Source organism: Oryctolagus cuniculus, chromosome 9, assembly GCF_964237555.1.
Source record: "Oryctolagus cuniculus chromosome 9, mOryCun1.1, whole genome shotgun sequence".
Taxonomy (NCBI): Eukaryota; Metazoa; Chordata; class Mammalia; order Lagomorpha; family Leporidae; genus Oryctolagus; species Oryctolagus cuniculus.
The window spans coordinates 28,686,391-28,701,044 of record NC_091440.1 but is presented as its reverse complement, the minus strand read 5'-3'; the positions used below and the strand labels follow the sequence as shown (position 1 = coordinate 28,701,044).

The 14,654-nt window shown below is 37.7% G+C and overlaps 1 protein-coding gene across 1 annotated transcript in view; it reads right to left on the bottom strand.

Annotated features, from left to right (window-relative positions):
* Positions 1 to 14,654, bottom strand: part of SLITRK1 (SLIT and NTRK like family member 1) — a 46,014-nt gene extending 31,360 nt beyond the window's left edge. The window contains exon 1 of the mRNA XM_070048391.1: positions 1 to 14,654. This exon is cut by the window's left edge and continues 31,360 nt beyond it. Within this exon, the coding sequence (XP_069904492.1) occupies positions 11,585 to 13,675 (2,091 nt within the window). The 5' untranslated portion in view covers positions 13,676 to 14,654 and the 3' untranslated portion in view covers positions 1 to 11,584.

The following is a 14,654-nucleotide window of genomic DNA, read 5'->3' as shown; positions in this document are numbered from 1 at the left end:
TCCCTCAGATCTGGCTTTGAATCTTGTTTCTGCCATCTAACATTGTACTCTCAGCCAGTTGCTTTCTGATCTTCAGATTCTTTATCTGTGGAATGTGATTTTTAAAAATTGTCTAAAATATAGTTTTGAGAATAATATGAAATAATTTATATAATAGATATTCACTGCAAATAGCTAATGCTTTCTGAAAGTTAAGAATGTATCACAACCTCTTTTGAGTATTTAAATTGTATCACCTCATTCATTAAAGGTTCATATTCATGTTCATATTACATACACAAGGCATGGCTATGAGGCAGGTAATATTATTTTTATTTAGCCTTTGTAGGTAAGAAAATTAAAATGCCATAAAGTTACTAACTTGATCATGTTCACAAAATTGATCATTTCCAGAACCAGGAATAGAATTGATACAGTCTAGATAATGAGAATGGGACTCAATCACTATAATAACTCTTGATCAAGCATGGTTAATCATTATCACTTTCTTCATAAGCATTATTTTATTCCTGGTCTATTTTGTTTATATTTATAATAATTATATTTTGGTAAAATTAATCTGCATAATTTGCTAAAAGTCTGTAAACTGAGTGGAAAAGACTTATAGAAATACCCCACTTAATTTTTAAGATTCTATTTGATTTTCAGAAGCAAAATATTTTGGAGATACTTTAAGGAATATGCAATAAAAGTTAAATTTGAGTTAAATTAGAGTAGCTTAGGGTTGATCCATGGCAAGCACTGGCATCTACCTACCCTCAGATCAGCTCAGTTCTGCTCCTTAGTTTATGCTCTTCTAAGCTGAGAATGCTTATGTTTTGAAATGCTTGAAAAATTACCAAAATAATATTTTGTCACATAAAAATTATATGAAATTCAAATTTCAATGTCAATATAATTAGGAAATTTGTCAATAAAATGTTTATACATCAATTTGAGCTCTTATGTATAATAAACAAAATACAGAAATACATATATTCAAGTAGTTTTCAAAAACTTCATGGATAACACATATTTAGAAAAAACTTTTGCACTGATTTCAAAAATTCTTGCAACAAAAACTTTTTGAATTTTTTTTTTGCCAACAAACTTTTTGAAGTGCTCTCATACTTACTGGCTGTTTGAAGTCCTAGACTTTGTATCTTACCCCATAAAGTTGAAATAGCTATTATCTGACCCTTTACAAAAAAACGCTTTCTGACAACTTTGTTCTAGTCCAAAGTCTCACTTTAGATATGAAAACTAGAAGTTCATTAGATTTAAGAGCCTTGCCTAAAAGACTAAAAAACTAGTTAGTAAAGAATGTAATCCAGACCCTTTTACTATATATTCATTTTTGTGACCCCTTTAAGTGATCCCAAGAACGTAAAACTCCAGAACATCTTAAGGGATATTGTGTAAACCAGATCAGTGCTCTAATTCAGCTTTTAACTTTCCTTTTAAAAATAACTGGGGTATTTACAATGTGACATTATACCCAGCAGAAATAACAGAAGCACTCAGAGCCTCATGAGCAGGAAAACTACCCTTGTACAATACGAAAAACTAATATTGGAATTACAGCAGTACTAAGATAAAAGCAACAGTAATCACAATTTACTTAGAAGATTAAGCTCAATTATACTTAAGTTGTTAAGGATTAGAGACAATTAGTGACAGTGAGCTGAATGGTATGTGCAGATAAATGGTTCTATGAAAAAAAATGTGATTTAAAAAAAAATTGCCCTGTCTACTCAATGGTTGGATTAAATACCAAATTTTGATGTAGGGTTGTAAATAGATAGACCACAATATTGTTTACTAGCAAAGATAAAACAAATAAAAACAAAAGCTGCAAAAAACTTCCAATGAAGATGCCAACTTTTACTTTACTGAATAAATATTGTAAACTCATTATTGTCTTATTATATATTGTAAATGTTAACCTTCCTTTCCCAGAAATATTTTCTCCTTAGAAAAAATATGCCTTTTGTTGGTTTTAATGGATAAGATTAATTGCTTCATTCTAATTCAGAAATATGCTAAGTAAAACAGTGTAAACCTTTCAGTTTCAGCTTTACATTGTACCTTCTTGCCTCAAATTATTGTTATACATTTATTCTGTTTTTAATTGATTTTCAGAAAATAATATTTCACTAGGTTTTAACTATAACTTTCTGGTTTGAAAGAACACTACAGATAATACAGACATAACACATATTTCATACCTCATCTATGTCAATTTTGTTTAACATGTTAACATTCAATTTTCAATAAGTTTGCCCTAAAGGTAACATATACTTCATCCAAATACCAAGTTTTTAATCCATAAAATACATCCATCCATAAAAGGATATATTGAATTCAAAGTTTATGTTTTATTTCTTAAGCTCTCCCAGAGAACTATATTCCCATGTTCAGCAAATTAAACAGAACATGAAAAACAGCTCAGATTTATTATGTTAAACTCTATAATCTATAACGTGTACACTCCAGCATTCTTTTCTCAATAAGAGACACCACCATCAAATGGGTTGATAAAGCCAAAAATAAATAAGTAAATAAACTGACAAAACTATTTTTTCTCTCTGTAGTTACCTTGTAAGTAAGACAAAATTTTTCTTTAGATATACTGCCTACATGATATCAGTGACCACCTCAAAACTTTGTTACATGTGAAATAAAAATTTAAATTCTTTGCTATAGTTTATGAAGCACTATCTGGCTTCTTCACTCAGTTTCTCCAGTTTTGAGCCTGCCCATGCCTGATCCTTGCCATTGTGGCCTTCTTCCTAATCCTCAACCATCTCACACTCACTTAAAAGTTAGAATGCTTTAAACTGGGTGATTCATTTCCCAGAATCTCTCTTGCTCCACATTTCAAATACCTGTTTCTCTATAATTGTGCACTACCTTCTTCATTTTATTTAATTCATAGCTCTTCATTATTCATGTTTAGTTTTTTCACATTCTGTAATTTCTTTCAAAGTATAACTTCAAATGAGCAGAAATCTGTTTGTTCTGTGCAATTTTAGAACCTCTGCATAAGTGTCTCACATACAGTATGTGATCAGTAAATATTTATTGAAACAATCAAGGTAAAATTACTAACATTATCCTTGTCTCCTTTCCTTTTTTATTTTCTGAATTTGGCATGGTTAGGATGTGTCTGCCTGAAAACAATGCTATGTGAAATTCTTGAGATGCCTTTAGCTGTGTGGTACATGTATCACTGACCCTTGTATTAGTACTGAAGAACCTTCTTTCTTGTGAGTGTTGTAGTGAAAATGTGTCAAGCACGATTTAAAAGACAACATAAATATGGATTGAAATTTCTCTTCTTCAAATACATCAGACTGGTGTATTATATTACAATCTAAAGTAACATCATTTATAAACCAAACTAGGCCTGTTTCAAGTTTATATATTTAATTACTCATTAAGTGAATAATCAGTCTTGCAGTGATGGAAATTTAATAGGCATGATATTAGCCATTCTTATGAAAATGCTGAAAAATGCTCTATTTTATAAAGCTGTTGATATAAGTATTTTTGGCTGCCTATTAGTGATGTTATGCTCATACAAATAATGATCAAAAGAGCTCAGATTTGACTTTCTTCTAAATATAATGTTACACAATTTAAATTGTAACACTAATATGGTATTCCATGTAATTCAAATGTGGATTGTTGCTGTTTCCAGCTGTTAGTTTCTTTGCTTCTGGACTTGTTTCTCATAATTTATACTACAAGATATAAACTAACCTGGAATATCCTGTTTATTATGTATGAATATATAACTATTTCAACATGAAATGTGATTATTGGAACTGATGGTTATGGTCAAAATGACAAATGCTACCCCAGCAAAGCTTTGGTTAAAAATTAAAAATGAAACTTTTTTTGACCAAGAAAAATATTGTGAGTTATCTTTCCCATTAAAAGCACATGTTGAGATGGTGAAAACCATTGAGACAGTCATTCTGTAAACAAAAGGAATTAACACCATCATTCTCTGTGTTAAGGATTTCAGTCCCTTGGAGTCATCTGGTACCTAGTTAAACTGATTTACATTCATTATTGAAGAACTTTGAGAAGTTCGCTAACACTAGTTTCTGACTCAGTTGTAACAAAGCCATACCCAACAATTTGATGAATAAGATACCAAAAAAAACACAGATCCTAAATATTTCCAAAGACCTACAGTTATTTGGATTTATAGCTGAATCGTATTATCTATAAAATTTACCAAAAAAAAACCCATAAATGAATTTTAGTAGCTATATTGTATGTACCATTTCATATCTCACATGAAAAGTAGTTTAGATACAATAATTTAACTATATAAAACAGTTATCTTAATAAATAAAAATACCTTTACCAAAAATGTGTGGTTTGTAGTATAATGTATAGGCGATGGCACAGTTTTAAATTCTATTTTGCAATTCTATTATTTTAGGGAACAGGCAATAAGTTCTATGTATGTATACATAAAATTATTCAAATCATATTACTATGATTATAATGTGCATTCTCATTTTGTATGCAGCTTGGAAATGTTAAGCAAGATATTGATTTAAAAAGGAAAAGTGCACAATAAACGTTATGGAATCTGGTAAGAGTCATTATTGTTTATGGTAATAGTGGCCCATTTCCACATGTCCTCCTTTGTTGGAAGGCAGATATTGTATCTTTGATAGTGCCGTGGAGTGGCCATTTATCATTTGTGTTTGAGGCACTTTCATTTATCACTATATATTGACTTTTTCTATCGATATGCTGCAGCTGGGAATGTTTCCTTCCTGTATTCTTCTGCCAAGTAAGAAATGGAGTTAGAAGCAAAGGAAATAAGACATCCAAGTGAGTAAATGGATGACTTTACTTACTGCTCTCTTCTCATTAAGCCTTTGGACTTATGCATCTAGATGTTACTACTAAACAAATGAATATAAAATTTTACTAAACAAGAAATAGCAAGGGAATTATTATCTTTATAGTAAAATTACAAAAGTATATATACTATATTGAGGCTTCTGTAATACAGTTCTTTTCACAGCAATGGCACAAATCAAAGGTAAGTGCCCAGAGACAGCTGCTTCTATCCTTTAAACTTCTGATGATCTTTTATTTCTGAAGATATTTTATTCTATCTTCTAAACTAATACTTGCTTTTCAAAATAACTAAATTGAAAAATTATTAATCATACACAAAACTTGTTTGATCATTCATTTTAGAATGATCAATAAGAAGACTTATGAAATTGTAATGTTGCCGGCATTATTCCTATTTTACAGAAAGAAAAGAAGATAAAACTAACAAGAAAATTAAAGTAAATCTTTTATTTAAAACTCTGTGACTATCTTAATCTGTCAACTTTGCATTATAATTCATAAAACTGATGTCATGATTGCACTTGTCCAAATGGCTAAAAGACTGAGTTTTTTAAAGGAACAAAATCTTCTAGTGGCATTCTATAAACACTACCAAATATACACTATTATTTTATAATTAAAATCATGTAATATACATATATCTCACCTTTGTAGGTTACAGACCACTTGAAGTTAGAACTGCTGTATTTTCTTTTTCTCAAGAGACCTTTTATAATGTAGTGGACCTTTCAAATGGACCGAGAATACATCTGTGGACCCAACCAATGGGATCTCAAAAGTATTTTAAAACAACATTGTTTGCATTATTTTTGTTACTATTTCCTCAATAATAGAGCATAGTGACTGTTTACATATCACTTTCATTTTAGTAAGTATTATGAATAATCTGGAGATGATTTAAGGAATATAGGAAAACAGGTTTAGGTTCTATGAAAATAAGAGCACTAGTCCATTTTATAGAAGGAACTTGAGCAGTTGGCCGGCGCCGCGGCTCAATAGGCTAATCCTCCGCCTGCGGCGCCGCCTACACACCGGGCTCTAGTCCTGGTCAGGGTGCCAGATTCTGTCCCAGTTGCCCCTCTTCCAATCCAGCTCTCTGCTATGGCCCAGAAGTGCAGTGGAGGATGGCCCAAGTGCTTGGGCCCTGCACCCGCATGGGAGACCAGGAGAAGCACCTGGCTCCTGGCTTCTGATCAGCACAGTGTGCAGGCCTCAGTGCGCCGGCCACAGTGAACATTTGGGGGTGAACCAACGGAAAAGGAAGACCTTTCTCTCTGTCTCTCTCTCTCTCACTGTCCATTCTGCCTGTCAAAAAAAAAAAAAAAAAAAAAAAAAAAAAAAAACTTGAGCATCCTTGGACTTTGGAATCTGCAGTGATACAGAACCAGTCCCCATGTGCCTGTGAAATGAGGACTTTATTTTTCATGCAGCAAATTCCCAATAAGTGTTATTAATAAGTCTAATAAATTCAAGTTCTTCAAATTATTAGGTAATTCTCCACCAGACTGCTTTGCATAAAATTCAAGTATTACAAATAATGATAAATATATTTCAATTGTGTAACATAATATATGTTTAGCAAATAGAGGAACAGTCATTAATTGCATAATTGAAATCTAATGCAATTAACTTAAATTGATAGTCAATTGAGTCAAAATTGGTACCATGAGCTTTAATATTCAAAGATTATTTCTTCAGTGGTCCATTTCATTTAAAAAATTTAGTTCTTATACCTTAATCTGTTACTATCTTTTTTATTCACTTTTTTTAGAAATCTAATCAAACTTTGATAGATCACAACAGAGTCAGTATTGATTCATATTTCATGTTTTTTCTGTAGTTTGTGTATTTTTGAGTCACTTAATGACATGTGTTTAAATATCAACACCATGAAGAAAATCTTGCATGTTCTATACAGTTGTTTCTAAAATGACATTTCTCATCACTATTGATTAAAATGCTTGGGGATTCTATGAAAATAACTACTTATTTATTTCTAAATATTTATTTATTTCAAAGACAATGTGACAGAGAAGAAGTGGTAGATGGGGAGAGAGACAGATAGAGGGGGAAGAGGGATACATACACACACACAGAGAGGGAGAGAGAGAGAGAGAGAGAGAGATCATCCACCTACTGGTTCACTCCGCCAATGGCCACAATGGCCAAGGCTGGGCCAAGCCTAAGCCAGGAGCCTAAAATTCCATTCTTGTCTCCCATGTGGGTGGTCCAGGGCCCAATCACTTAGGCCATTATCTATTACTCTTCTTGGCACATTATTAGGGAGTTGGATTGGAAGCAGAGCAGCCATAACTCCAACCAGCACTCCAATATGGAATGCCAGGATGCACAAGCTTAACATTCTGTGCCACAATACAGATCCAAATATTTTAATTTAGCCCCTTTTTTGTGGTTCAGGGCCACATTAAAACAAATCACAAACTTTAAAAATTTGAGTATGCATCTACAATATGCGATGGTTCACACAGTGCTTGCCTTTCAAAAACATAAATAATATATTGCTTTTTAATAGATTCAGATAAGAGGTTAAATGAACTAAAAGATAATACATGCTAAAATTAAGAATTTAGCAATTTTATATTTCAATTTTTCTTAGAGCAACATATAAATACAGTATTTATAAATTAGCATAAATGCTGAATTAGAAATCCATACATTTAATATTCCATACAAACCCATACCTCCATGCTTATTCTTTTAAATCCATACACCTCTCCATACATATGAAGAATAGTCATTCAACAACTGAGAAAGCTAAATTAACAAACTATCTTTGGAATCCCAGTGAAATTTTAACATGTTAAAATACTTTTCAATTCTAATTACATGTAATGTAAATACTGACTTAAGAGAAAATAATTTTCTTACATTAATGCTAGACTAGCTATTCCAGTTTCCTTTTGGGCTAACATAGAAAGATGGTTAAACAATAAATTTCTATGGCAACAACTTAAATTCTAAGATATTCTTAGTCACAGCAGTAGACACAGAAGCTACTACTTTCTTTAGAGCAATGTCATTAAACAAGATATCTTGCTCTTCCCTGCTTTTCCAATGGCACAACTCTCTTTTTCTTTGATGAACTGAAGAATGAGTCAACTGCAAACAAGCTATCTCAACTAATGCATATGCCAACTACAGTTACATGAATATTTTATGTAAAGAAAGTTAAAACATGTAAGCACGTCTAAATAACATAACACGGTGAGACCGTAAGTATTTTGTATTCTACAAACTAGGCATATATACATACAGATATTTTATGTATGTATAAAATAACAAATATACACTAAATATATATTATGTAGATATAATCACGATACAGATATAGTATCATTGCTGTTCTAAATAATAAATATTGTTATATATGCTATCATTAGATATATTTTCTACATGGATTTTAGAAATTTATTATTATTTTCAAAAAATCCTGTAGTCCTAATCATTTTAGAATCAACATATGGATAGTTTACATTTAATAATTTGAATGTTATGTTTTACAAACTCATATAGTACTTTTTTTCTCATACATTATGTACCTTTATAAACTCTTGGAGAAAGCACTAAAGTTATCTTCACTGAATTGAAGGTGAATTTCTTTTGTTGCAAGATACTGGACATATAAAGGGCTACCAGTACATACCTGACTAAGAAAATACATCCTAGATCCAGCTGTGTTATGTACACTGGTATTTTTATGGATGCCTCCCTTAAGCTTTTAATTAGTTAAAAACATATGATTATTCATAGAATGAGTTCTTGGAGGATAAAAAAATTGGGTTAGCTTCCTCTCCGCTATTCACCATGTATGATGTGAGTTATTGTGTACCCTCCTCAGCTTCAATTTTCTGATTCATATAATGGAAATACCAAATATGTTACTAAGTTGCCATGTGGCTATGAACTAAACAATTATATAAAACACTTAGCATATACTGGCACACATTGATCACTCAAAAACTATTAAGGATACCATTTTTACAATAATATTTTATGCTTAACAAGGCCTCTATTGTAATTGCTTTTTAATTAGAATGAAGAAAAATTTTTGCTTTTGTGCACATCCCCTATGACAAAGACTGTTTTCCTGACCTATACCAGCTTTAACAATTACTCTGTGTCTTACTAAATATCTTTCACCAAATGTCACCTTCCACCAGAGACATTGTCTCTCCATGTACTATTTTCATTTTCCTTCTTAAGGTCACAACACTGTTGGATATATGGCTTCTCTTACCTAAATTTTCTGTTACAAATGAATCTACTGTTTGCTTGCTGAAAATCTGGTTGTACTTTTCATGAAAATAATTCAAGCCTTCATGTGTAATAAATTAATCAATAACCTAGAATAGTTATCAGAGAATAGGGTACAATATTACATCATGAAATACAGTCCCCAAATGAAATAATCAAGCAAGAAAATCATGAATGGCCTTTGAAATAAATGTGGTATATAATAAAGATTTTATTTTAAAAGTGTTAAGTAATACATCCTCCAGAACATCACTGTTCTTGGGAATCACTTCCCTTTAGAATACGAGTTCTAGATGGCCAATCTACTGAGTTTTCTAAGGTTTTCATTAGTTGTTTTAACATCATACATATGTATGTCTGTAGTCTATAGTTTCTCAACCTACTTCTGAAAGATGTGTATGTGGTAGAATATAGACCCCATTACATTTTTGTTTGCTTTTTGCAACCTAACTACAATCAAAGAGTCTTGGTTCAAAACCCCAGAGGAATATGACTCAGGTCAGAGTTAACACTGGTTCATAAAATTCAAACAGTTCATTGCTTTTTTTGTTAACGACTGAGCCCCAACCAGAAATCCGGATGGTGGGAGAGAAATACTTGTTTAGGATAATGATTGATTTCCATAAAGAAGGGTGTTTTAATAAATTTCCATGTGCAGTTGCTGGGGCGGGGAGGGTGGGTGGGCACTAATTAGTTCTACCATTTTTCAGCAGATGTTGAATTGGAAATGCCAGCAGCATCTCAAATACCAGTCATTAGGGTTGTCTTTCATTGAAGAGTGCTGACCAATGAAATCTCCACTCTGTTTAATGAGACTGATCTAGGCAGAGTCAATTAAATCAAATCTCTCTTAACATGCTTAATATATCTGCAGTGAGGGCCGCACCAACAAAAGCAGCGGCAGGGGATTTCCAGTATTAATAAAGGGATTCACTGCCGCATTAGAAGGGGTTGGGGAGCGGGGAGTGTGTTGGTGGAAGACCCTACTTTAAGGACAGCGGATAAAGTCAGAGCCGGGTGGGGGAGTGGAAAAAGAGGAGCTACAAGGGTAAAAAGCTAAGTAAGGCGATTAGAGAAAGAGCCTTAATGCAGCTCAAGTAGCAATCCACCCTCTGCGTTCCCCTCCCCCTCCCCCAAATCCCTTCCACCGCAAATCCAGTTTACCAGTTGCAAATATGAAGCTGGAAAAATGTAAGGACCCAGATTTGAAAACATTTTCACTTTAATACTGAAAAAATATGCCATTATAAAATCCTCAAATAGAATTAGTAAGTTTCACGTGCTTCCTCAGTTCTTTTTTCCTACTTTATAAGTAAGATTTATACCAGCACAGAATTGCTACCATAGAATCGCAGCCTAAGCACTAGAGTGACATTAATTGGTCATGCTTAACTGCCTCAAAATCTGTTTTTAAATAATTACACTGATACTATAATATAAATCATGGGTACTTATTTTACATTCAGATGGAAGGCATTATTGGATATGTATAGAAAAATATTCCCCCTCAAAAAATAAAATAAAATAAAATAAAACATCACCATCAAAGTAAAAGAACCCAAAACAACCCCTAAAAATTTCCTTCAACAAAATACATTGTGAACTCATAAAATGGACTGTTGACTAGCCATGCAAATGTCTTAAATAAAACCTTTACATTTTTTTTCACAGTAAACATACGATCTGAACTTCCTACCGATCACAAATAATGGCGAAATGGCACTTTCTGATTATACTGCATCTTGTTTATAGAAAGTTTGATACGATGGGACTTATCAGGTAAGGTAGGGGCTGTGAATGAGACGCCATCTCCAGTCGCAGGGGCGTGAAGAGTCCCTGGAGTGCGTGGGTTCCATGCGAGCCATGCAGCACTTTTTTTTGTTGTTTCTTGGTCAGAAGTCAATGTTATTTATTTACAATACATTCATGCCTTCGTGCAACTGCCCATCCCTGCGTAGCCAACAGGGAACCATCACGGGGCTAATCCACAGGGGAAAAATAGATCTCTATTTCTCTATATAGATGTGGATATATATATATATATGTGTGTGTGTGTGTGTGTGTGTGTGTGTGTAGAACTGCGGTAGCCACCCCCCTCCCACGGCCTCTGAGCCCAGGGGGAGGCCACCGTCAAGTCCTCCAGCAGGGCCCACGCTGGGCTTTCTGTCAACGTGGGCTCCGAGCAAAGAGCGAGGGAGCTGTGTTCTCCCAGCTCGCAACAGTCTGCTCTTTGTTTGCAGAAGGGAGCTGGGGGAGGGGTCAGACCCTCTCGGTTGGGCGAGTTCCTGGTTATTTATTGACTTTTGTCCGTGGGGCTTGGGGCGCTCTGGAATTGGGTCAACGCCCCTCCGACCTCTGGGAGGCGTGCGGCGGGGGGTGGGGAGGAGGCTGTGCCTGTTTCGGTGTCCCACTGCCCTCCCCTTTTTCCGGCCGGGACTCAGTCTGAGAGCGAGTGCGAGCCACAGTCGTACACTCTGTGGGCCCCATCGGCGTTGTAAGGCCCATTGTGCCAGTAGGAAGAGTCACAGACTGTCTGTAGGGAGTTGATTTCGGACGCCGAGGAGTTGGCATCCCTTCGCTTGGACCGCTTTCGGTTCCTCAGGATAAACACGAGCATGCCTACCACGGTGAAGGCGGAGGTGACGAAAACCAGCAGGAGTCCCGGGACCAACACGGAGATGGACACCCTGCTGGTGTCTAGGTAGGAGTTGGAGTGCGTCCCGGTCTCCGCCAACCCGGTGCTGTTTTTACTGTGCGAAGTTAGCGTGGGCGAGATCCTCGCGTACAGCTGCGGGCAGATCTCATCGTTGGAGAGGAGCATGAAATCCTTCCTGAAGAAGTTCACCGGCGTCTCACACTTGAGGTCGCTCATCAGCACTTCGGAGCCCAGGCGTTCTGCCCATTGCTTGAAAGGCACAATGGTGCAGGAGCACTCCCAGGGGTTTCCGTGGAGGTCTATCTGGATGATGGAGGTTAACTGGTCCAGCACCCCTGCCACCGGGAGGTACATGAAGTAATTGTTGTGCAGGCTGAGCTTAGACAGCGAGACCCCAGCGAACACGTCCACGGGTAGGGACCTCAGCAAGTTGTTGTTGAGAATGAGAATCCTCAGTTTGGGCATGGCGTTGAAAGTGCCAGGGAGAATGAGCTGGATCGCGTTGTACTCCACGTTCAGGTACTCCAGGTTCTGCAGTCCAGCGAATTTCTCCCGGGACAGCGTGTCCAGGTAGTTGCTGTCCATGTACAGCCACCTGAGGTCCAAGAGATTCTTGAAAGTGTTGTTCTCTACAGTGGCGATGTTATTGTTGCCCAGGTCCAACAAGATGAGGTTCTTGTAATCCACAAAGTGAGATTTTCGGATGCTGTGGATCTTATTGTCTCGCAGAAAAAGCTCCTGCACGTTGGAGAGCTTGGGCTTCAAATCAGCCAAGCTGCTCACGTTCCGATTGTTGCAGTTCATCTTCAAACCCGACCCTGGGATGTGGTCGCAGCTGCAGCCCCCGGGGCAGGGCAGGCGGTTGGCTGGGGCTTTGCTTTTGGCGCCCCCCGCCGCTGTCACTACCGTAGGTCGAATTTTAATCTGCCAGTTGCCTGGGATCTTTGTGCCTCCGTTCGGAGCAGACCCTGGGGTGGCATGATCCTCTTGCCCATTTGTCTTGAAGGGAGTTGGCAAGGGGCCAGGGGCGAAGGTCTCCTCTTGGGCAGGGGGCGCCGGGAGACTAGAATCCACTCGGTTTTTCAAAGGACACAAGTCCTGTTCGGTGGTTTCATTGAGGTCTTTCCCCTGCAGTCTGGTGGGGGCTTCGCAGACCACTCGGCCGATCAGGGCATTTTTGGGAATGTTCTCCAGCCATTCCTTCAGAGAGAGCAGATCGCAGGTGCAGTCCCAAGGGTTATCCTCGAGTAGGATCTCGGCAATGCCCGGGATTTGCTCCAAGACCTCCTCGTAGGGCAGTGTTTTCAGCCTGTTTCCGCGGAGGTCGAGGTGGGTGATGGGCACATACTGGAACACGTTGGCAGGTAGGGTGCTGATGAGATTGTCGTTTAAAATGAGTACCTCCAGCTTGTTCAAGTCCTGGAAGGCCCCCGGGTCTATATCCCGTAATAAATTAAAATCAGCCTGGAGGTATTCCAGATCGTCCAGCCCCAGAAAAGTCTGCTTTCGAAAAGACTTGATCTTGTTGTTGTTGATGTGCAGCCTTTTCACCAGCTGCAGACCCAGGAAAGCCCCCGGCACGATTTCGTGCAAGCCATTGTTTTCCATGTGCAAACTCACCGCATTATAAAAGTTAGCGAACTCATTGGGGAAAAGTCGAGTGAGGGAATTGCCATGCAGAAATAAATGGTAAAACTGAGAAGTCGGCGCGGTGAAACGCTGCAGACTTGTAAAGCCCTTTTTCTCACAGTCTACGTGTAGGTCCCCTTCTATCTCATTGCAGGAACAGATCTTCTCTTTGCAAACGTCCCCTGTAACGTTTCCAGCGGCAAAACAAAGAGACGTCTCCAGCAACAGAATCCAAAGCAGCATTTTTAAAGCGAGCAATTCATCCCCGATCTCATCACAAAGTAACAGCAACCATCCTGCTCGCCACAGACACAATTCAAGTTCATTTAGTGCTCCAATGTCCGAACCCAGGGAAGGAGAAGCAAAGGGTTTGGGGGGGTGGGGGTGGATTTCTTCCTCCCTAACCCCCCCGCACTGCAATAGCCCAGACGCCAGTCAATAATTATATTCACAAACTATCCAGGCACGTAGTGCAAGGCAAGCAAAAAGAAAGGAGAAAAAAAGGGAAAAAGAAAAAAAAAGTAATAACCCCCACTCCCCCTCAATCCCCTTGAAATAACCAAACTAAGTTAAATACGTACATACAAATTAAAAATACACCCTTTCAGACTCTTGTCTGGTAGTCCTCGCTAACCAGGAAAGAAACAATGCTAGTAATCAGAAGCAAGTGCATGTTAGAGAAACAAGCAGAGGGTTTGCAGCGTAGTACAGGCGCACTGCCTGTGCATGGCTGTGCTTCGGACTGACCTTGCCTCTCTGATACAAAGCAGGGTTTTCGGCGGCTTCTGATGTGGAGGCTGCTGGTGGAGTTCTGGCTGCGGATGCGGGCTGTCCAGAAGTCCCCCCGAGGTGCTGTCCAGTCCCCCCGGTGCTGAAATCACGCCCGACCGGAGGACTCACGCTGCCCAGCCAATGGCGCTCGAAAATTTCCGCAATCGCTGCATGTTGTGGCTGTCCATCCTTCTCCTTCCTCCCCTTCGGTCCTCTTGAGTCTTTTTTTTTCCTATGCTCTCACTCTCGCTCACTAGCTCTTCTTTTCTAGTTCTCCTTCTCTTTCTTCTGCTCTTTCAGATTTACGCGGAGGGGGGAGGAGGCAAGGGGGCGAGTTGTCTGAGCGAGGCAGAGAGCGCGAGAATGGGGAGGGGGCAGAGAAGAGAGTTGCTAAGAAGCTCTGCGTTCCAGCCTGGTGCACTCAGAAAGATCTGACACCCTCTGCTGATCT